General features: G+C 45.3%; 1 protein-coding gene across 1 annotated transcript in view; it reads left to right on the top strand.

The window, feature by feature from the left end:
• Positions 1-813: 813 nt before the first annotated feature.
• The window catches only part of RPIA (ribose 5-phosphate isomerase A), a 38,922-nt gene continuing 15,893 nt past the window's right edge, over positions 814-23,842 (top strand). Inside the window, exons 1-6 of the mRNA XM_032880602.1 lie at positions 814-1,144; positions 8,288-8,348; positions 10,172-10,227; positions 19,892-19,951; positions 22,082-22,146; positions 23,325-23,393. Coding sequence (XP_032736493.1) covers positions 860-1,144; positions 8,288-8,348; positions 10,172-10,227; positions 19,892-19,951; positions 22,082-22,146; positions 23,325-23,393 — 596 coding nt within the window. The 5' untranslated portion in view covers positions 814-859. The remainder of the gene's footprint in view (positions 1,145-8,287; positions 8,349-10,171; positions 10,228-19,891; positions 19,952-22,081; positions 22,147-23,324; positions 23,394-23,842) is intronic.

The raw sequence follows: 23,842 nt of genomic DNA, 5'->3' as shown, positions 1-23,842 counted from the left end.
GCTTTCCTTTGCAGACCACTGGCCTTGAGGAATGAAGGCCCAGAAGACAAGGCCTGACTACGTTCTAAAACAGCTGCCACTGACGCCAGCAAGTCTGTTTATGGTCATGGCCACATACGACTAGCAGCCTGGGCACCGGCTTCTCTGCACGCAGCCCCCTTTGCTTTTTCAATGCCTTCCCCTTTAAAACTCTGGCTTCGCCTGATCGTGGAAGATGGTCTTTGAGACATTAGTCTACCATCTTCCCAGGTTGCCAACATCCTTAATAAAGTAAACTTCCTTTTCCCACCATGACTTGTCTCCCGAATTTTGCTTTTCCAGCGGGGAGCAGCTGAACTTGAGTTCAGAACCCGTTTTCTGTCCAATAACAAGCCCGCCAAACCGCATGTGCATTTCGCTGGGGAGTGTCTATGGAAGTCATTCTCAAAAGGGGGCGACGTCTGCAGAAGAGCGACTGGCCTAAGGACTCGTCCACGGTCATGTTCTTACTTCTGGGAAAAACGACAGGTTCAGCTCTACCATCCCCTTCCCGCTTGCGAGGGCAGACAGAAGTAACCATGGAACCCACCCAAGGGCACCGTAAACACCCCTGCAGGGCGTCACTATCAGGTTCGGTTCTTGGCTCAGTCCTCACGGGAAGGCGCGCCCAAGGCCGTCGCGGGCTATTTGCGAAACAGTCGCTCAGTATTGTGGGACTCCTAGTCCCGGCTGGTGCGTGAGTTCAGGCTGCCAAAGCCGTAGAACTACACTTCCCAGCAAAGACCTCAGCAGCCGCCGGCGCGGACAGTTTGCGTCAGCCACCAGACTTCCGGACAAGCCGGGGGCGGGACCGTGGCGGAGGCTGGAGCTTGGCGTCGGGATGCAGCGCCCCGGGCCCTTCAGCACCCTCTACGGGCGGGTCCTGGCCCCGCTGCCCGGGCGGGCCGGGGGCGCGGCCTCTGGCGGAGGCGGGAACAGCTGGGGAGTCCTGGGTTCCCACGTGCAGCCTCCCGGCCGCACGCAGTCCGAGACCCGCGCCGGCGTGGGCAGCACAGGTACCTACGGCGGGGAGGCCAGCAGCGCCTGCCCGGCCCCCTCCACGATGTCCAAGGCCGAGGAGGCCAAGAAACTAGCCGGCCGCGCGGCGGTGGAGAACCACGTGAGGGTGAGCAGCTCCGGGCGTGGGGCTCCGGTCGTCAGCGTGATGGGCTCCTGTTGCGTGTTCCGGGTACTGCCGGAGCCGGGGCGGGGGCTGCGTGAGCGGGAAGAGCGTGTACACCGTACCCGGGTTTAGATCCCCCCTTTCCTTGCTTCTTAAAGGTCTTTTAGATGTGGGATCGATTGGGGGCGAGTTTCCTAAAAGTTGAGCTTTCTAAACACTCCTTGTTTGGCCGGGTAACAGTAGAGTAAAAGTAGAGTGTGGTGGTGTCTGAGGTGTTTTGAGTGGCGCTGGAAGGGACTTGGCGTGCGGCTTATTAACAAGTGGAAAATGGTGAGTTCTGGGGCTGCCAAGAGATCTTCACTTCTCTTTACTATGCTGGGACGCGGGTGGAGAGCTGGTCTGAAAATCGCTTTGAAATGTCACTCCAAGGAGGGTCTCAGCTGGGCGCGCGTCTGGTCCTGAGTATACTCGCTAGTGAAAGAGAGACAGCCAGAGGGTTTTAATAACTCCTGCCTTTGACACGGCTGGGTGAATACTTGGATTCTGGAGGAAGCTCTTCTTTAAGGTTGGGGCGCAGAGATAAGGTTTAGCTGTTACGGGTGAGGTCGTGGCCCAAGTTAAGTGGCAGGTGTGTGGTGCTGGTGATTCAGTGGAATCTCTTAACCTGAGTGGATTTGATGTCGTCAGTCGAATTAATTAACATCAGTCAGGTTAATTACAGAGTTAATTACGGTACTTCCTCACTGTGAAGTGGAGTATTTCTGATCTTTGGTGGAGTTTCCTTGACTTTGTTGGCCTTTTGTCTCTCCTATTTCTTCGAAAGTGGTTTCAGATTCCCTTTTTTCTCTCATGATAGTTCTTTACATTTGTTAATGCTTGGATGTATAGAGTACTTTGCTGCCATGGTGTTTGATCCTCAAATAGCTTGACTAAGCGGGAGGGACCAGTGTAGTAACCTGTGCATCAGCATGTTCTGTAGCAGGAATGGCCGAGGATCCTCCAGAACCCAAACTGAGTGACTCCTGTTCCAGTGCCCTTTCACCAGTTCCATAGCTGCTGTGTTCCAGTGTAGTTTGGTTTCAGGTCTGGTTAGCAGTGGAGTTTTCTATGGGAATTCGCAGAGACAGTGCAGAATGTATAGTCTGATTCTACTTTTAGGATTCAGTGCCTGAGCTACAAAATTGGGACAGTAAGCTGAAATTTTAAAATGCCTGTATAAAGTGAATAATTAGTAGCTGAGTGAATAAAATCTGTACAATTAGAGAAGCCCCATATCTTAGTATTCCTATTAACCTATTAATATTTGGTGGCATAAGTCTTTCTGACCTTTGTCTTAAGTATTTGCTTACCTAAGTCTTCAAGCCTGGGGCGCCTGGGTGGCTCAGTCAGTTAAGCATCTGCCTTAGGCTCAGGTCACATGGGATGGAGCCCTGCATCAGGCTCCCTGTCTCCTTCTCCCTCTGCCTGCCACTCCCCTTGCTTTTGCTCCCTCTCTGTCAAATTAAAAAAAAAAAAAAAATTCTTCAAGCCCCCCACCTCAGGCTAGAGTTACAAAACACTGGATTCCAGCTATATCATTCTATGAAATTACCAGGCAGTCATGGGGAGATCTTCATCGGCCTTTTGGGGGCACCTCACCCCACTCGCAGTTGCACTTGCTTTCCCTACCAGACTTCTTCCTAAGATGCTAACATTACCTGAATTTTGTGTTTGCTACGCTTAAACATTGGTTTATTCATTTCATTCATTTACCAGATATTTGAGGGCCTAATATGTGATAGGGAGTTAGTGTGGTGGTGAGAAATGTGGCCGCAGGGAGAGGGAAAAATCAGGTCCTGGATAACTCTGCAAATGGGATAATTATTTCAAATCTATACATTTATTGAACAAAGTCGTGTACCTAATTGTTAAGGCTTTGCTAGCTAGCTTCCCTCTCCAGAGCGGTATCCTTTGCCCCATCTAAGCCATTTTTTCATCTAGCACTTTGTGTCTTGAAATTGTTTACTCACTTGTGTAAGTTTATTGAGATGGTCATGAGCAAGGTTTTCTTGGTTCCAGCTTTGGAATGTTGTTAGACCTGACCCTTCCTTTTGACCTGTCACCTTTCCTAGTTGAGGCTCTCTGTGTGGGCAGAGGGCTACAGTTGCCCTTATCCTGTCCCTTCTGCCAAGTGATGCATTTTCATCTTTTGAAACTCTCATCTGTTCTTTCCACAGTGGCCCTCAGGTGCCCTCATGCTAATGTCCACATGGAATATCTGAAGTATCTGTTGAAAGCCAGGTACTGGGCCAGATGGAGAGGATACATAGATGAGAGGCTGTGGTTCTCCTCCTTAGGCCCACATTATTCTGTCCTTCATGTACCAGAACATTGGAAGATATATACTGACATATAGTTTGCATTTTAAGATCACTATACTCTACTTTAAGTGTTCTTTCTTGTCCTCTGACCCTGCCGGTTAAAATCATATGTTTCTTTTAGGGTTTGGTTCAAAGACTCTTTTCTCCTTTCAGTTTTTCCTTAGCCTCCTAAGTTGGGGGAGATCTCTTTGATTTTGTAGCACTTCATACCTCTTAGGTGCTTTATGGTGTCTTTTGTTCTCCTCATGTATATGTTTATCTCTCCTATCCCCCTAAAGAGTAAAGTCCTAGTGGATAGTTAACCTTATCTTCACTCAGTCTTGGTCACAGTGGGGCTTGCCTGGTAAATGTTTGAGCTGTGTTTTGTGTGGACACAAATATGGAGGTTGTAAAGTTATTGGTAGCCCTTTGCTTAGGTTCCCTGTACTGTAGGGTTTCCAGTTGTTTAGCCTGTTAGTGTCCCATTGTAATGATCACTTCCACATCTGGATGGATGGAAAACTTCGTGAGTTTGCAGCGGAGTCCCTTGGGGAGCCACTCTGAACTCAGATCTGTTTCTGGGAGTAGAGCCACCCAGGATGGGTTACCATGCAGGGCTGTGTTCTCCTGAAGGTCTGTAGCTCCCTTTGTTCTCTTTGGAGCCTACTTTTGTTTTTTGGCTGGTTTAGCTTGAAGAAGTTGGTACGTAGTGACTCCAGTTGGTCAGCAAAAGCATTTCCAAGTTAACCTACTCAACAGAGTGAGTGAAGTTCTGACGTTCCATGTGTGACATGTGATTTAGTGTTGCCGACCAGAAGGGGCCTGCTTCCCCAGCAGAGCTTGCTTGGCAGGGTCTGCTTACTGGGGCACCTCACAGGCAGCCTTTGGCTAGCTCTGATTTGCTTTGGCTAGGACACCTGATTCCTGAGCCAGTCATTTGATCCCAAGGTAGGAGGACTATGTGGTTGAAGAGCTGTGGGCCTGGCAGGTCCCTGCAATTTCCTGGCCTCCTCCAGAAGTCAAGGGAAGAGCCTTGCATAGAGCTTGTCTGACTCACCAAAGTTCATCTGTGTGCCTCTTGCCTGCTGGAAGCATGAGAGTGACATGGGTGTGTGGTAATGAGGATTCTGGCAGTTAGCTTATCATATAGCTAGAGCTGTGGGCTTCAGGTCAGGTGTGAGAGTCAGATTGAGCCTACCTAGCCATTAGTAAATGAAGTACTTTTCTCATTACATGAAGATTTTTACATATTCAGATATTCAGCTATTTTGAACGTTTTGACATACCATTCACTTGTCTGGAAGACCTTGCTGTTAAGGTTTGCCTACGTAGCTAAATGACTGTTGGATGCATTGGCTGCTTGAGGGCATCGATTGACTGCAAGGTGGTATTCTGACCTAGAACACAGGCTGCTCTAGGGCCCCTGGACTGTTTGTTGACTTGGGAACTATGAGCTAGTCAAAGTGATTTCCAGAGCTTTCACACACAGGCTGATGGGTGAAAGCTCTCTGGAGGTGGGGGAGGCCCAGCTAGAAGTGTGTTAGTTGCTGGAGTATTAGCATTTGATTTCTTTTTTGTAGCTCCCTCTGCTTGTTAGTCATTCTTTATAGTTTGAGTAAGATATCTTCTTACTTGGAGAAGGATGATACCAGATAGGGGCCTAGGGGGTGGTATTAGGTATTCTTGTGCCTCTGTCCTATGTGTAGTGAGGTGTGTTGGCTATAGCTCTCAGTTTGTCCTGAGTTGCCCCCAGGATTTTTCTTCCTCCCAGAAAACATTAAAAAACAAAATTCAACTGAGTAAATTTTAAAGATCTGTTGGCAATGATACATGAATCAGGCAGCATCCAGCCTAGCACACAGAAAGGAGCTTCAAAGAGCCATATAAAATGAAAGACTTTTATAGCCAGAGGGGACAGGAACTAAGAAGTTGTACTAGGCATAAGAGCAGGTTGGCTATTATAAGGTCACTTCCCTTATGGGGATGACAGGGGTCTCTCAGGCACTTCACCTGGCTAGTATTGATCAGACAGTTCCTGATTGACTGGCTTAAGATTCCATTTTTGGGGGGAGCCAAAACTGTAATTAAGTCAAGTCTTGGTTTGGTGACCTAAGACTGGACATAAGTAACTCCATCTGGGGCTTTTTGTTTTGTTTTTTTTTAAACACTTCCTGCTTCATATCAGGCAAAAGATTAGGCTTACCTACAATGTGTAGTTTAAGTTGGCTTTACAAAAATGATGTGTAGGGGAGTACTAAAAGATTCCTCGCCAACCCCAGGGACAGTCAGAAAGGAAAAACCCCACGAAAAACACAGAACCTGGGTACAGCCTAAGAGTGAAAGCAGAGTTTTCTAGCTTCAGTGACTTTTTACCTAAGCTTAATATCTAGAATGCAGGGGACTGGCCACAGGCACCTTCAGGCTCGTGGCATCACAGGGAAACCTCTGGGGAGACATCAAGCCCACCATCTACAGCCTCCCTGAAGTCAGCAGAAGGGGGAGAGCCTGAAGTAGCCTTGAAAGTTACCTTTTCTTTAGGGTGATGTAGGCCGGCCAGGTCCAAGGAACCAGAGGGGGTCCCACAGGACCAGGCATGAGGGCCGTTGGCTTTACACAGGATCGAAATCAAACTTGAGCTGGTAGGAAGTGAGAGCAGAGTTTTTTGAATAGCGTGAGGGATAGAGTATAGCAGATGAAATGTCTGGAGACTCAGGAAGGAAAGGAGAGTCTTGTCTTTGCTTGTGGGCTAGGGTTTTAAATTGAGGACAGTGGCCTGGTGTATGTGCCAGAAACTGGTCAAAACGAGGTCGAATGCTCAGGGGTCGTGGGTAAGTCACTTAGGCCCTAGAGCCAGGGGCATTGGCATCAAGGAGTCTGGAGTTAGTGGTCTTGGAAAACAGTTTGGGAATGACCCCACCTAGTCACTCCTTAGATGTTATCTGTTGTGCTGCAAAAGATTGTAAAGATATTCATTAACTCCTTAACCTTTACAAGAAGGTCATACTTAATGTTTGTAGAGTGTGTTTAGGGTGGGGGTGCAGGTCCTAGTAAGAATAGATGCAGGAAAAGGGGCAAAAAAAGCAATTTTCTTTTCATGGGGTCTCTTCAGTTTCCCTGTCTCAAGGGCGTTGGCAGAGGTTTTGAAATAGCAAACCACATCAACAACTGACCATTTGATGACAGGAGGTCCCTGTTTTGCACAAGCCTGCCTCACAATATGGGAAGAGGGTGAGGCTTAGAATTCTGAGAGAGAGTCTTTATCTGCAGTAGGGACAAGGTGTAAGATAGAGTGAGTGTGAGTATAAATGTGAGTATAAAAGACAGGAACCAGGCCTCACACTACTGAGCCTGCCATTTTAAGAAAGGGGGAAAAGTCCCTAAGGGCCCACTAAGGACCCAGCCAAGGTCAGTTAGACCACAAACAGCAGAACAGGGTGAGGGTGCTGCATTAGGAACTAATGTGGAGCTCACTCAGTTCCTAAGCAACTTCCTGCCAGTCTAAGGCAAAAGAGCTAGAAACCAAAGCAGCAGCTACCATTTATTCAGCACCTACCGAGAAGATTTATAAATGATAATTTCAGTCAGATCTCACGACAGCCCCTTGTGACCTCAAGACCAATTATCCCCACTTTAAAGATTTTATTTATTAGAGAGAGAGAGAGAGAGAGAGAGAGAGTGCTCACGTGTCTGTGCCCAAGCTGGGGGTAAGAGAGTGGGGAGGGGAGGGAAGGGAAAGGGGAAGAAGGAGAAGGAGAAGTGGACTCCCTGCTGAGCAGGACCCTGAGATCCTGACCTGAGGTGAAGGCAGCCTTAACGACTGAGCCACCCAGGCACCCCTTGTAGAACACTCTTAGCAATGCAAATAACGTCTGTCCATAGAAATGCACATTGTTTTATGAGATTTAACTGATTATTGCCCTTAAGATCTGAACATTTCTTGACTGCATATGAATTTATGGTTCTTGGGTTTTTCCTGCGGACAGGTTGTAACAGTATTGTGATTCTACTTTTTTTTTTTTTAAACTCCTCATTTAACAGTATCATTTGCCCCCCTACAGAACCTCACTTTGAATAAGCAACATTAGGAAGTTCAGATGCTGAAATAGTTCATGTGGAATTTCTTAGAGTTCCAGCAACTGGTTAACGACTCATTTGGCAAGGGAAAGCCCATAATGAGATTTTCTTTTGTTATAAACAAGACAACAGGCCTCAAATTGAGTAACTTGCATTAAGCTCATGTCACCAAAAAAGAGACTTAATTACTGTTTCAACTCTCCCAGAAATGGAATGTTAAATTAGTCAGTCAGGAATGGTTTGATCGGCAGTATTTAGGTAATCTGCCTCAGCGACTCCTGCCATCCCCTAAAGAAAAGGAACCTGACAATAACCAGTCTGCCTTTTTGCCTGCTAGGACTTCCTTGTTCACACTTCCTCTGGCTCTAAAAGTCTTTCCTTTCATATAGCTCTTTAGAGCTCCTTTCTGTCTGCAAGATTAGCTGCTGCCTGACTTGCTCAAATAAACTCTTAAAATTATTAATGTGCCTCAGTTTATCTTTGTAACAGGAGGAAGCGGTGATGTTAGGGTCAGACATGAAGGGAGGAGGGTGCTGCTGATAAATGGCTATGGGCACTAGGATAATGTACAGCTCTGACGGAGTTCTGTTCAGGGCTGACGTGTCTATGAAATGGGCACAGTACCTGCCTTGCACTCATGTTGGTGAATTGATCTAGAGAACGGGCTGAGGGAGTAGAATAAGATATTAATGAGTTTTGTCCCCCACTTTTCATTTTTTTTTTTTTTTCCCAGAATAACCAAGTGCTAGGAATTGGAAGTGGCTCTACGATTGTTCATGCTGTGCAGCGAATAGGTATGTATGTTCTTGGGCTGGCTCCTGGATGCTCTGTGTGGGGTGGTGGTTGGGGGCGATGGAGAGGAAGGGGAGGGGGTGGGGCACAGGTTTGTTACCTGCCCAACTCTGCTCTTCTTTGAGAGGTATTTTTGGGCCTCTTCAAACAACTCTGGGGGATGCCTGGCTTTGTTTACTCTGCTTTTCTTGAGGGTAGGAGCTGATTGAAGATGAGGTCTCAGCAGAATTTAGTTCTCATCAGTGGTCCTGTGTGTGGCTCCAGGGGCCCTGGGTTCCTCAGGCAATCTCAGACAGATATGCTGAGCTCAGAGCAGGCTTGCCCTGTCCATGACCCTGGATTGGATTTGAGGCCCCTGAAGTTGGTGGCTGGTTCCTGCAGGTGTGGACTTTGTTCTGATTAGGGTGTCTTAGGAAAGGCATAGGAATTATCAGCCCCTGTGGCTGTTCAACAGGTTTTACTGCCCTACTTTTGTTTGTTAAAACAAAGCTCAGAGGAGAGGCTGGCCTGACTACTTATTGCTTCTAGGTGCCAAGGGGCAGTGCTCAGGAGACAAAGTCCAGGAACACTGTATCTTTAAAAGAGTGGTTGTGGTGCTGGCCTAAGGGTTTCTGGAATCCTTCTCATTGGCTTAACCCAGGCTTTAGTATTATATACTTTCTCCCTTAGCATTGAGTGTGTGGAGGATTTTAGGGTATAGGGATTACTGTGGGGTTCAGAATAGTGCCTTTTAAACCTCCCATGTGCAGACCCAATGATTATAAAATGACTTGAAATTTTAATAAGATAGTTGTTTCCTTAAGACTTTTTTTCCCTCCAGAAAGGTACAAATCCAAAATGAGTAAGTAAACCTTCTTTAACTACCCTCTGGGGCCTACAAATGATATTTTTTTTACTAAATGCAAAAGTAAAGTTCTATTTTTTTCTGTGAAAGGCAGTATAAGGAAGTATTTTTTTTTTTTTTTTAAGATTTTATTTATTTGTTTGACAGAGATTACAAGTAGGCAGAGAGGCAGGCAGAGAGAGAGAGAGGAGGAGGAAGCAGGCTCCTCGCTGAGCAGGGAGCCAGATGCGGGGCTCGATCCCAGGACCCTGGGACCAAGACCCTAGCCGAAGGCAGAGGCTTTAACCCACTGAGCCACCCAGGTCTCCCATAAGGAAGTAGTTTTAAGACTGGAGCTAGACAGGGTGGGATCATAGCTCACTCTGCCCCCTGTTAGAGATACAACTACATGGTGATTTTAACCTGCCTGTGCCTCAGTTTCCTCATCTGTAAAATGGGAATAATAATTGCAACTCACCTTTTAATTCTAATTGTTACAATTAAAACAGTCGGCATGTACAGAGGTCTTTGAACACTGCCAGGCACGTAATAGTAGCAAACACATGACATTGCTCTTTTTGTAGTTAGTGTTTACTCCTTGAGCTTTCTAGTATCCCTGTCTGCGATGTATGTTCATGAGCTTTTTTTTTTTTTTTTTTAAGATTTTATTTATTTATTTGACAGAGATCACAAGCAGGCAGAGAGGCAGGCAGAGAGAGAGGAAGGGAAGCAGGCTCCCCGCTGAGCAGAGAGCCCGATGAGGGACTTGATCCCAGGACCCTGAGATCATGACCTGAGCCGAAGGCAGAGGCTTAACCCACTGAGCCACCCATGTGCCCCCGTTCATAAGTGTTTTCACAGAGATTGGGGACACAGAATGGAAGGCAGCTGTCAGCGGGGGATAGCCTTTCCTTTCCTGTTGGATTTGAGCAAATGTGCATGCGGACAAGAAATAAAGTGAGGAGAGTGGAAAAACCACCAACACGGCTTTTGTCTCCACAGCTGAAAGAGTGAAACAAGAGAATCTGAACCTTGTCTGCATCCCCACGTCCTTCCAGGTATGTCCTGCTTTCCATTCTGCATCTTTGCACTTGCTGCGGAATCTCCTGGGTCCCTGAGGACGAGGCGTGGCTTTGGGTTGTGCACCAGCGTTGTTCTAGGTGAGAGAGCCAGGAGCAGCAGAGCAGTTTATTTACGGAGGATTGCCCCTCAGAAGTGTGGCTTTAGATGCATTCATTTATTCCCTCAGTGACTATTCAGTGTGTTCTGTGTCAGGCACAGTGTAGTGTATGGGGAATTTTAACTCTGAGCTGGTTAGACATTGCTCTAGTATCTGGAGTACATCCTTTTCTTGCTGCTTAAATATTCTTTTCAAATTGGTATATATAATTCTCCACTGACTGGTTGAATGGAAGATGGGTGTTTGCTTAGTTTTTACCTCCTTACTCTCCCAGTTCACACACAGCCTTCTCTCCCCACGTTCCATACAGTTAAATTTTGCGGGGGCGTCACTCAGTGCCTACTGAATTGCGATCAGCCAAACTCTGGCCCAGCTATATAGTGTGCTGTGATTACGCTTCCTTACCCGCCTGTTACTTCTGTTTCCTGAAAGTTCAGTAAATGTTGCCTTTGTTGTTTTTCATTTGCTTGGTTGTCTGTGTACTCCTTACTAACCCAACCCCAGACTCTACCCAGATGGGAAATCTCACTTCTTTTGACGCTTCTTTCTGGCTATTCCGCACCACCTTTTTCATCTTGGCCAAGTCTGTCTGGGTTGTTGGGGTTTAGAATGCTGTGGCAGGTGCACTTGGCTGTTGTCTTGGGGTCTCCTTTTGCAGTCAAGAACCTTCCTTCTCTTCTCTTTTGGATCGTCCTGTTTCTTGGTCCTGTTTTTCCTCACCCCCAACCCCTTTTGTTTTGTGTCCTTCAGTTTTGGAGAAACACATCCCTTAGGTAGCTATCCAAGTGCCTGGGATACAAATTTGTGGACACTTTGGATGTCTGAAAATGTCTTTATTCTAGCCTTTCTTTACGTTGGCTCTTTGACTTAGAAAATTATATGTAAAATCATTTCTGTGGAATTCTGAAGGCATTTCTCTATTGTCTCTGTTGTCTTCTAATTTTCACTTGGCTGTTGAGGAGCTTGATGCCATTCTGATTCTTGATCTTTTGTATGAAACCTATTTTTAAAATTTTATTTATTTGTTTTTAAAGCCCTAATATGGGGCTTCAACTCAGCAACCCTGAGGTCAAGACTTGAGCTGAGATTGAGTGGGAGGGACACTTAACTGACTGAGCCATCCAGGCGCCCCTAAAACCTGTTTTTTTCCCTCTCTGAACCTTTATACGTTTATGTTATCTTTTCTTCATATCCAGTGTTCTGAAATTTCATCATGCTGTGTCTAACGTGCATTTGTTTTCGTCCATTCTTCTGGGTACTTTCTGGGACATTTCATCCCGGAAACTCACACTCTGATTTGGGGAATTTTTTCCATTATTCCTTTAATTTTCTTGCCCTTGTTTTCTCTGGCCTTTCTTTTTAGGATGCTTGTTGCATACTTGGTGCTTGTGGCCTGTTTTGTCCTATTATCTTCTTAGCTTTGTCTTTCCTAACCCTTCTATTGAGCTTATTTTACTCTCATGTTTAATTTCAAATAAGGTCTTTTTGTTTTCTGAGACTTCTTTTGTTTAATGGGTTCAACTTTTTGATTTCTTCCCTTGTCTCCGGGAAGTTGTTAATGATAAACTTGTTTTTGTTTTAAGATTTTTTTCTCCTTAAATATGTTTCCTCAAAGTTTTTCTTCTTTACAGTTTGTTGGAATTATAATTTACGTACAGTAAATTTTGCTCTTTTTTGCATATAATTCATAGTTTTGATAAACCAACCAACACAGTCAAGTATTGTTAGATTGCTTCAGTCATCTCTTATTCTGGCCTTCCTTTGCTCTCTGCTCATTTTGAAAACTGGTAGGCTGAGAAGCTGATTGGAGACTAGCTCATAGGATGAAGATGGTCTTTGCTCCAGGCTTGTCTTCCAAGCCCTCTTGTTGGGGAACTTCTGATGTCAGATTATTTGTCTGTCTTCTGGCTGCTCGGATTTCTTAGAGAAGTCTGGCAGTGTCCCTTTGAGAGGGGTATATATGACTGCCTGTGTCCTAGGATCCAAGTAGGCAAAAAAGGGCTAGAAGGTATCTGTCATTATGCTGGATCTGAGTTTTCAGTGAAATACTTGTGAGTGTTGGGACAGAAGTGTCTATGACATTTTGTAGTATCTCTTTGGCTCTGGGCTTGATTTTGACTTGTTTTACCAATGGGATGTAACCAGATGGAATGCCAGCAGAGAATTGAAAAGTGCTTTTGTGGTGGGGTTGGCCCATCTTGCTGCTGAAACCATTACTCCACCATGTGAACACGCCCAGGCTGCTGTCCTGGAGGATGAGAGGTCAAGCAGCTCCAGGCATGTGAGGCAAGTCAACCTCCACCTGCCAGCCCACTCCAGAGATTTCCCAGTCAGTCTGTAAAATCATGACAATTAATACATAGTTGCTCTCTCTCTTTTTTTTTAAATAATTAAAAATTATTTTTTAAAAATTTAATTCCATTTAGTTAACATAACAGTTTTATATTACTTTCAGGTGTACATGATAGTGATTGATCAATTCTATGTATTATTCATTGCTCATAACTATAAGTGCATGTTAATCCCCTACCTATTTTACCCATCCCTGCCTCCCATCTCTCCTCTGTTAAGTGCCAGGTTCTCTATAGTTAAGAATCTGTTTTTTTGGTTTGTCTCTTTTTTTTCTTTGTTTGTTTTGTTTCCTAAATTCCACGGATGAGTGAAATCATATGGTATTTGTCTTTCTCTGACTGACTTGTTTTTCTTAGCATCATACCCTCTAGATCCATCCATGTTGCTGCAAATGGGAAGCTTTCATTCTTTTTTATGGCTGAATAATATTCGTGTGTGTGTGTGTGTGTGTGTGCGTGCGCACGCGCGCGCACACACATCTTCTTTATCTTTTTTGTCATCTGTTGATGACACCTGGGCTGCTTTTGTAAGTTGGCTATTGTAAATAATGCTGCACTAAGTGTATGGGCGCATATATCTTTTCAAATTAATGTTTTCATATTCTTTTTTTTTTTTTAAAGATTTTATTTAGTTTTTTGACAGAGATTACAAGTAGGCAGAGAGGCAGGCAGAGAGAGAGGCGGAAGCAGGCTCCCTGCTGAGCAGAGAGCCCAATGTGGGGCTCGATCCCAGGACCCTGAGACCATGACCCGAGTCGAAGGCAGAGGCTTTAACCCACTGAGCCACCCAGGCGCCCCAATGTTTTCATATTCTTTGGGTAAATATCCATTAGTGGAATTACTGGATCATATGGTAGTTCTATTTTTAATTTTTTGAGGAACCTCTGTACAGTTTTCCACAGTGGCTGTACCAGTTTGCATTCCCACCGACAGTGCATGAGGTTCCTTTTCCTCCACATCCTCAGCAGTACTTCGTGTTTCTTGTGTTTTTGATTTTAGCCATTCTGACAGGTGTAGGGTGATATCTCATTGTAGTTTTGATTTGCATTTGGCTGATGATGAGTGATGGTGGGCCTCTTTTCTTGTGTCTGCTGGCTGTCCGAATGCCTGTTCCATACGTGCTCTTGGAAGCCTCCGAGTTTTGGAGCGGCTGCTGTGCGGCGAGAGCTCGCTGCTGGGATACTGGTCTTCAGCTGTGTCTGTAGCCAGTCCTGAGCCCTGCTGTTGGACCTTCTCCAGGAATCAGCGTGCTGCTTTAGGAGTAGTGGAGAAAGATGGAGAGCAGGTTCCTCAGTACCCTTTCAACCAGTGTGCCCTCCTTTACTTGTACTGTCACGTCTGCTTCCTGAAGTTCCCAGCGCCACATGGCCCTGAATCTTTTGGGAGCTTCTTTCTGTGTTTCTTTTTTTGGTGTCTTCTTAGCTTCCTGCGGTACTGCCTTTGGATTTGTCTCTCTCATTTTGCCAGTTACCATTGTTCATCAGGTCTGCTTTTAAAAGTTTGCTATAATTTTCTCCTCTTTTTGTTTATGTGTTTTGGAAAATTTCCTTTAGTACGGTTTTAGGTTTTGGGAAAGAGCTGAGCCAAAGACAGGTATTCACATTGCTATTTTTAGTTCTGTGTTTTTAAAATAACATCCTCCTAGCCCACCTGCACTTTATGGTGGTAAGTGAAAGCAATGTACCCAGACTAGAAAGTGCTGGCCAGTTCAGTAGATTGAGTGGAGAAGTCATTCACAGTTCAAAGGGCTTTTAAAAATTCACTTGTTCAGAGTTACTGTTTTGTTGTGTGTGTTTTCCCCACATACCCAAACTTATTTTGTGTTAAATTTAGCCAGATGCAAGCTCCTGAAATGATTGGAGAAGTCAAAATATTTGAGGCTCTACCTTTTAGACAAGTAAACCTTATAGGGATTTAAAGGATTTTTTTGGTAGATTTTCCTTTAAAGTTGAAAGTTTTTGAAAAAGGACAGTAAAAAAAAACATATTTAAAAGCCAGATCTGGTCTGGTCTGAAAGCCAAAAACAGTGTTTGTTTTTCATGGTCAGCCTGTAGAGTGCACCTCAGTTAGGCGGTAGAAGGGAAAAGACAGGCTTTTGGGTTTTATTGTGAATTGTATGAATAACAGGACTGCTAGTCTGTCACATGCCGCTGTCCTTAGTCACCAGAGGCTTCTGGGGGTCCAACTGTGGGATTGCAATGACAAGGCACTGGTTCCTGTCTTTTCTAAGAGCACAAGCTAGTCATTAGCTTTACTGCTCCCTGCGCTTTCAAGAGCTGGGAGAGGCAGACAGGGGTGTTTGCTGTGCACCCTCAGGACACCTCTAACCTTGTAAGCTCAAGAGTGTCTGGTATCCAGCAGATGGTAATCTTCGTTAAGCACGTGTATCTGCATTTGTGCTCACTGAGCCAGTTTTGGCTTGATACCCCCACAATTGGACTGTTGTGTTGAAGTTAGCATATTGGTTTCCTAGCACTGCCATAACAAGCACTGCCATAACAGACTGAATGTGGCTTAAAAACCAGAAATTTACTGTCTCTCAGTTCTGGAGGCCAGCAGTCCGAGATCAAGGAGTCTGAGCTCAAGTGCAAGATGAAGGGGACTCTGTGGTGTGCCTTTCTCTTGGCTTCTGGTGGTTTCCTGGCTGTCTTTGGCATTGCTTGACTTGTAGGTGCCTTTTCCTTATCCTTCCCTTCATGTCCATACGGCCTTCCTGTGTTGTCTGTCTGGTCCAGATTGCTCCTTCTCCAGACACGGGTCATAGTGGATTAGGGCTCAGCCCAATTACTTTGTTTTAACTTGATTACATCTGTGAAGACCCTGTCTCCAAAAAAGGTCATATTCTGAAGTACTGGGAGTTAGGACTCCAACCTGTTTTGTTTTGTTTTTTGAACACAGTTCAACCCATAACAGGAAAAATGAAGCTTGTGCCGTTTGTGACTCTGGCTTCTCTGTGTGTGCGGGGCCACTCACAGGGGTCCTGTGGGGAGCTGGTTAAAGGTCAACGTCAGGGTTCTTCACATTGTGGATGAGAATGCAGACTGTTTAAGGCAAGGGCAGATGCTGCCCTTGTGGTTTTTTTTTTTGTTTTTTTTTTTTAAGATTTATTCATTTGAGACTGAGAGCAAGCATGAGTGGGGGGAGGGGCAGGGGGAGAAGCAGACCCCATTCGTCCTGTGCACGCATTGCCCCCCACGCCCCCACCCCGTTAGCTGAGCTGGGAGTCTGACATGGGACTCAATCCCAGGACTTGGAGATTATGACCTGAGCTGAAGGTAGACGCTCCACCATCTGAGCCACCCAGGCACCCCATGTCCTTGTGGTATTGCTTATTGTCTGGGAAGATGAGAGCCCCAGGGCTCGCAGAAGTTGGGGCAGGGCCTCCCAGCTATACAACATATAGACAGCGCTTACCTACTGGGCTCTTTGCATGTGCTAGGCTTTGGATGGGAAATGGGATGGGTTGGCTCCTGGTGCTGGTGAGGAGGCAGAATTCAGTTGGACATAGTGATCGTTGAGGGTATACTGACTATTAATTACGGGGATATGAGGGTCCGTCCTGTGCATGGCAGGTGTTATTCATCATCTCCAGTGTCCAGTGTGGTATCTGGCTCTTAGGCACTCTGTGTGTGTTTGTGGGATGAATTAATGCTTTATGAATTATACATAATACATAATGAATTATGAATTAATGTAAATAATTAATTAATGTAAATAAGACATACGCTTATATGTGTCTATTTACAAATATATGGTAGAAAAGTAAGAGATAATATTCCTTCTTAAAATTTTTTTATTTTTAAAGATTTTATTTATTTGACAGATCATAAGTAGGCGGAAAGGCAGGCAGAGAGAGAGAGGAGGAAGCAGGCTCCCCGCCAAGCAGAGAGCCCGATGCGGGGCTCCATCCCAGGACCCTGAGATCATTACCTGAGCTGAAGGCAGAGGCTTTAACCCACTGAGCCACCCAGGCGCCCCTAGATAATATGCCTTTTTGAGGAAGGAAAGCCTACCTCCCTGCCCAGGGAATTGGGGAGGGCTTCCTGGAAAGGATGACGTTTGAGTTGGACATGTGGGGCAGGGGTTTGGGAGAAGGCACACTATTTCAGGTAGAGGAGGAATGCCAAGACCTCAAAGAACTCCTTTTAAAATTGTTGCTGTTAATAATGTGTTATTATATAAGATGACTTTAGTTCCATTATTAATGGGCCTGTCTTCTCTGCTTCTTGTCCTTTGACCAGTCCCTCTGTTTTCCTTTTCTTCTAATTCCCTTCTTAGCCCCTAGACAGGACAGGAAGGCAGGAGACTATATTTCTGGTCTTCACTCTGTGGCTAACTTAACTGCTGTGACCTCTCTGAGTGTCCATTTGTTCTTTAAACAGTGGTTTGCACTAGGTGACTCTTTCTAGAATTAATTCATAACGATAGGTTATTTACCCAACTATTTCCTCAAATGATGTTGACTGTTGTAAGGTAACAAGAGTTTATAAAGTGTGCTCTCTCCTACCCTGATTACCGTCTAGATGGACAAATGAGACATCCTCATGAAACAGTTACACTGTCCAGTGGTGCAGGCAGTCTTTGACCTTAGGAGGTGTTAAATTAAAATGGTCAGTTTACACAGGATATTTTCCTTAGGAATGCTGATACCCAGTTTTTATGTAATATATCTGAATGCGGTTTAGTGTTGTTTTTAAAGTACATTAAATTAATTGGAAATTGTGGTACATCACACAGTTTTATTTGTGTGGTAGACTTGCTCATTGAACTGTGTGCAGTTAGTATCATTTTTCTGACACCATCTGTATTCAATATGTGTTGCTATGGAACACATTACCCCCAAATTTAGCAGCTTAAAACAAGCAATGTTTATTATCTCATAGTTTCCAAGGGTCAGGAATCTGGAGTGGATTTAGCTGGGTGGGTCTCTGCGGAGGTCACAGTTAAGCTGTTGGCCAGGGCTGTGGTCATCTCAAGATCCACCTGTGGTTCAAGGAATTACTTCCAAGCTCAGTCACGTGGGTCTTGCAGGCCTTCATTTTTCACAGGCTGTTTGGTAGGGAGCTCTGTGGGTGTCTCTGGGACATGGCCGCTAGTTTCCCCTGGCATGTGATAAGAAAAGAGGCAGAGGGAAGAGGGAGGGTAGGAGTGAAGGATCTTGTTAGAACATGCCACCCTTACCTATCCCATGGCCTTCTTTATAAAGTAATCTCAGAAGTATCTTGCATCACCTCTGCTGTGTGCCATTGGTTACACACAGCAATCCTGGGGCTCTGTGGACAGGGATTATCCAAAGGCATGAATACCAAGAGGTGGGGAAGGTCATGTTAGAGGCTGCCTTCCAGATATTCCCATTGTTTGGTATGGAATTAGGATGGTTTCTCCAGTACTACTTTTGAGGAAATCTAGGAACTGAGACGTAATTCTGCAATGCCATTTTTTTTTTAAAGGATTTATTTGCTTGAAAGAGAGGGAGAGTGAGCACACGCAGGTGCATGCATGAATGGGGGGGCGGGGCAGAGGGGGAGGGAGAAGTAGACTCCCTGGTGAGCAGGGAGCCTGATGATGATGGTGATGCCATGAGGGGCTCCATCCCAGGATCCCGGGATCATGACCTGAGCTTAGGGTAGACGCTTAACCAGCTGAGCCATCCAGGCACCCCATAATACCATTTTTACTGTTTTTCCCCTTCGTTGTATATTTCTCTTTAGTAAGGATAAAATCACATTTTCAAAAAAAATTTCTATTTTTAGTCAACATTTTAACTTTTTATATGGAAATTTTCACAGTTCAGAAAGGATGAAGAATAACATAATGAATTTTCATGTACCCATCACCCAGTTTTAGTAACCAGCAGTTCATGGCCTATTTTGTTTCCATCTGTACCCCATTGTCCTCTATCTCGGTTATTTTGAAACAAATCCCAGTTATAATTTGATTATACGTATTTCATTATATCTCTTTGAAAAATAGGAAGGTTTTTAAATATCTCAATAATACCAAAAAATTTAATAATCTTTGGTAACATAAAAACAAATGAAACCATGGTTCAGATTTCCCCTGTTGTCTTATCCTTTAAAAGTATTTTTTATAGTTTGAATCTGGATCACAACAACACCCATATATTGCAAATTCCAGGATATTTGTGTTTTTTTCCTTAGAATCTTAGGATTTGGGATTTGAAGATCAACATTGGTCATCTTCATTGACCTTTCATTCATCTGCATTTTTTATAGATGACAGAAAATATTTTAAGACACACCTTTGGGTGACACTTAAATGGCTCAGTCCATTAAGCATCTGCCTTCAGCCCAGGTCATGATCCTGGGGTCCTGCTGCATGGGGCTCCTTGCTCAGCGGGGATACTCCTTCTCCCTCCACCTGCTGCTCTCCCTACTTGTGCCCGCTTGCTCTCCTTCTCTCTCTCTGACAAATAAAAATCTTGAAAAAAAAAAAAAAAGACATTCCTTTGAAAGAAAGTTTTCCATCCTTTGAGTCCTCTGTGTTTTGTAGGCAGTGACATGAATCTAGGTCCTTATCAACTTGGATTTGGTTGGTCCAAGGTATATTTATTTATTCCAGCTGTCAGTCCTCTCAGGGCCACGTGGTGTTGGTAACCACACCACTTCTCCCATTTTGTCAGCTCCTTTGAAAGGTTAATATTACGAGGCATGGCTCTAAAGTAAATCCTAAGTCTTTCCGAGTGTGGTGTTCGCAATTTGCTGTTCCTTCCTTAGCTGTTCTGGACATCCTGCCTTTGATATCCTCTGCTCTGTATAGATTCTTTTGCTTATTTTTCTTCATGATAGCCTGGAAATCACTCTGTATCAATTCAGTTTTTATTTTAGGAATGTTTTGCTTTTGATTTTTTTTTTTTTAATACTCTATTACCATTAGCTTTAGGAGTCCATGGCATTGTCTTAAATAACAGGTCACGGAGAAGGAATTCTTAGCCTGGCACTGGAAGTCTCACTCTGTGCTCTTTGCCTCCTTCTGGTTCCCAGGATGAATTAACTTAGTTTGCCATTCACGGAGCTATAGCTCCTACCTCTTAGTGATTCTAGTTGGATTTGGGAGGGAGCCTTGGTCAGGACTCTGGGTCAAACACTTAGATCCAAAAGAATGCTGAGAATCTTTGCCACGTGCTCAGAGTAAATGATTATGGGCGTTTTTTTTTCTTGTTCTCCACAGGCCCGTCAGCTCATTTTGCAGTATGGCTTAACTCTCAGTGACCTGGACCGACACCCAGAGGTAAGCGAGAGAGGGGCTGCTGTGTCTTATGTCTCCTTTTTCATGGCTGTCACTTGTGTGTGGGCTCTGGGATATCTTGTTGAATCTAGGAGAAAGGTCAGTGAGTCATACATCCCATTTCTCCTGGGATTTTGAATATTAAATTTGGCTAAGGTCACGAGAGGAGAGGTTGTTAGTTTCCAGTACATTCTCTGTGGTTTAACCCTGAGGGCTCAGTATGAGCACCGTGAAGGGGGATTGGACAAACCTAGGGGTGGATTTAGAACTTCCTGTGGTCCTTGTATAGAAGTAGAAGAGTGAGCCAGCCCACGGAGCTTACCAACTAAGTGGAGATGAGAAGTAATCGTGTGAGGCAGCCATGGACATTTGAAAACAGATTACAGTGACGTGTTACTGCAAAGACGGCTGAACACATGGGTAATTGGGAGGAGACTGGAGGGGATGAGGGTGAGCAGTGTACTCCTAGCTGGTATCTACGGAGCCCTTCCTGTATGCCACGTGTTATGCTGGGTGTTCGGTCTGTAGTCAGCCACTTAATCTCCAGTAGTCTTGAGGATGTATACCATCATCATCCCATTTTACAGATGTGAAACAGACAGAGAGGGCAAGCCATTTGCCAAAGCCACGCTCCCTGTAACTGGTAGAGCCTGAATATGAATTCAGATGCCTCTGGCGCTGGAGTAGTGCTGCTTAGGAGGGTTTTGTGGGGAGAGGTAAAGTTGGAGCAGAGCTGTGAAGGCAGGCTGGCCAGGCCAGGAGAGAGCATTCCAGAGACGGTACTAACCTGGTCCACTCACCTGTGTCGTCCTGGAACATGCGGGCCTCCGGGGGTGAGTAAGAACCATGGGAGGGGCTTGTTGGGGGATTTCTTTGGGCAGAGCCAGAGCAGAGTGAGGTAGTGCTGAGCACTGGAAGGAGCATGGTTTGGGCCGAAGGTGGGCCTGGAGCTCACACAAAGAAGGTTGCAGCCTTCCAGGCCCCAGAGAGTTGCCATGGCATCCGTAGCCTGGCCTCGGGGTTAGTGCAGGGTAGGGGGAAGCAGTGCAGGCTTTCTCTTCAGACAAACGGCAGGATCCGTCAAAGGATGGAAGCACAGAGAAGCTGAAGCTTGGTACACTTTATTTACACCTGTGCCATGTCAAACAACTTGAACTGATTTGTGCCCTGAGGTTTTTTCATACTGCTGTTTTCAATAACCATACTTAAGGCTCCCACATTGTCCATGCAGAGTTTGGGCTTCCTTGATTTTTGGATCTTGAAAGATGCATGAACCCAGTTGCTCCTGACTGCTCTTGGGGTTGGTGGTAGAATTTTCTAACAGTGGGAGTGGGCGAGCCCAGACAGATGTTTTGGGGAGGGTCATAGTGAGGGTGCCTCAGATACTTTCCAATTGCAGATCACATCAAATGTGTGTCAGCTTTATAACTCTTCATTGGGTTTTCTCTGTCTGCTCAGAACTCCTTTCTGGGGCTCCTTGGTGGCTCAGTCATTAAGTGTCTGCCTTTGGCTCAGGTCGTGATCCCAGGGTCCTAGGATTGAGCCCCGCATTGGGCTCCCTGCTCGGCGGGAGGCCTGCTTCTCCCTCTCCTCCTGCTTGTGTTTTCTCTCTCTCTCTCGCTGTCTCTCTGTCAAATAAATAAAATCTTTAAAAAAACAAACAAAAACTGCCTTTCTTTTTGCCATATCAGTACGGAGACTTCTGAATCAGTTTTTCTTAGCCTTTTTTCTGTTGCCCTCCCCTCAGTGAAATTTTAATACCATAGATGTACTGTGTATCTTTTCTGTACTTGGGGGTGGTGTCACGCGCATTGGGATTGTGTACTTAATAATTCTAGCTCCTCCACAGAGAAGACCATCAGTGAGAAAAGGGAGTGTAATGTTATGGGTAAGAGTTGGACCCAGGTGTGGTTTCCAGACCCCATATTTCTTTCCCGGTGACCTTAGTGGAATAGCTTAACCTCTCAGAGCCCGTTTTTTTTTTTGTTTTTTTTTTTTTCTGCTTAAATGGGAATAACTATACCTAGCTAATAGGGCTGCTAAGCATCTGATGAGTCATTACATGTTCAAGCTTTACACAGAGGCCTTAATAGTTTCTGTACCTTTCCTCCCCTTCCCCCAACTCCAACACAGATTGACCTCGCAATCGATGGTGCTGATGAAGTAGATGCCGATCTCAATCTCATCAAGGGCGGTGGGTGAGTGTCATGGGGACTTTCTTGGTAAAGACTAACTGCTGGTTAATCCTCAGCAAAGCAAAGTGGAAGGCAGAATAAACAAATGGCCACTGTGCCCTATGTGAGCTACTAGGAAGTAGATAGCCGATGGCTGTAGAGCCAGCTTGGTGTTTCTAGTCGTGAGTAGCAGTCTGCTGACGGGGAACCTGGGCCTCTTTGGTGAGATTACTCATCTTAATGGGTTCTCTGTATCTGCATTCCTCTGCTGATTCAAATTTTAAAAACTGTGTGACTCAGACCAAATACATTGTTGGGGCGAGTGTATTAGGTCTGTGGGCATTCGTGTGTGATCTTTGCCTTAAAGCAGCTCTTACCCTCTGTGAACAGTTAGTTATATATTCATTCATTCATTTGGAGAACATTGGGTATTTCTTAAATGTTGATTGGTAGATAGGGAATGGTGAGTTGAAGAGAGTAAAGTCCTGCTCTACTGGTTCTCATAATCCAGCAGACTGTAACGACACAATATATGTTTGAATGTCATCGTGTGTTCCATCTGTCAAATAGTGGACAGAACAGGTTGTTCAAGGCTTGTCCTCCTCCTGTTAAAGACCCTTCCATTCATGCCATGCTCAGTTGACCGTCCCTGAACATAGATGCATCTTCGATAGGAATGTACCTGGCCTGACTGGGAACCATTTTTCCCAGACTCAGGCTCATGTTTTCATAGTCCATTGACTAGAAGCAAAGCGTCTTAGCTCAGGCTACCTTAACAAAATGCTGTAGACTGGGTGGCTTCAGCAGCAGTTTCTCAGTGGTTCTGGCGACTCCTGGCTCCAGTTGGCTGCCTTGTCACTGTGCCCTCAGGGTGGAGAGAGAGCAAGTGAGCTCTCTGGTGTCTTTTTTCTTCTAAGGACACTGATCCTGTCAGACCAGGGACCCCCTTACAACTGCATTTAACCATAATTACTTCCTCAGAGGCCTCATTTTCCAAGAGCACATTGGGAGTTAGGGCTTTGATAAAAAGTTTGGGAGGGACGCAGTTCAGTCCATTGCACAGCATGGTGGAACTGGGGATCTCCTTTAAAAAGTACAGATTAAATTTCTCATTAAGTGGATTTGGGTTTACTGTCTCTGACCTTAGTTTTCAAATTGAGTTTGTGTCCTGCCTATGTTGATTTGCCTCTTCCTATCCCCAGAGGCTGCCTGACCCAGGAGAAAATTGTGGCTGGCTATGCCAGCCGCTTCATCGTGATCGCCGACTTCAGGTACAGTGTTGAGTGTCCTGAGCTGTCCATTGGGGAGGTAGATCAGACCCCAGCCTCATCCCTGTTTTATAGAGGAGGAAATAGAGAAAGGGAGGGGCTGAGTCCTCACTGTGGTAAATGCTTACCCATACGGTTTATATGCAAGCTGCCTTTCAAGTATGAATCCTTACCCCTTCGTGGAGTTGAGGAATCTGAGGCTCACAGGGGTTAAGACTCAGTTCATTCTGACTCTCTGAGACTGCTGGCTAGGACAGAGAGCAGTGTCTGGAGGATTTTGTTCTGTTCTCCTGCGCAGGTACAAACTGCTGTTATGTGTCCATTGGCAGGAGGAGGAGACAGCTTTTCAGTCTGGTGACAAGAGCATGTCCTCATATATCCCTCATTTGACCCTTGGAGGGAGCTGGAGAGGAAGGACAGGCCCTGCCCACAGGCAGTGACTCAGCGTGCCC

Source organism: Lontra canadensis, unplaced genomic scaffold, assembly GCF_010015895.1.
Source record: "Lontra canadensis isolate GAN:19392208 unplaced genomic scaffold, GSC_riverotter_1.0 scaffold71, whole genome shotgun sequence".
In the NCBI taxonomy this organism is placed as follows: domain Eukaryota; kingdom Metazoa; phylum Chordata; class Mammalia; order Carnivora; family Mustelidae; genus Lontra; species Lontra canadensis.
The sequence above is the reverse complement of the archived record's forward strand: the minus strand, read 5'-3'. Positions and strand labels throughout refer to the sequence as shown.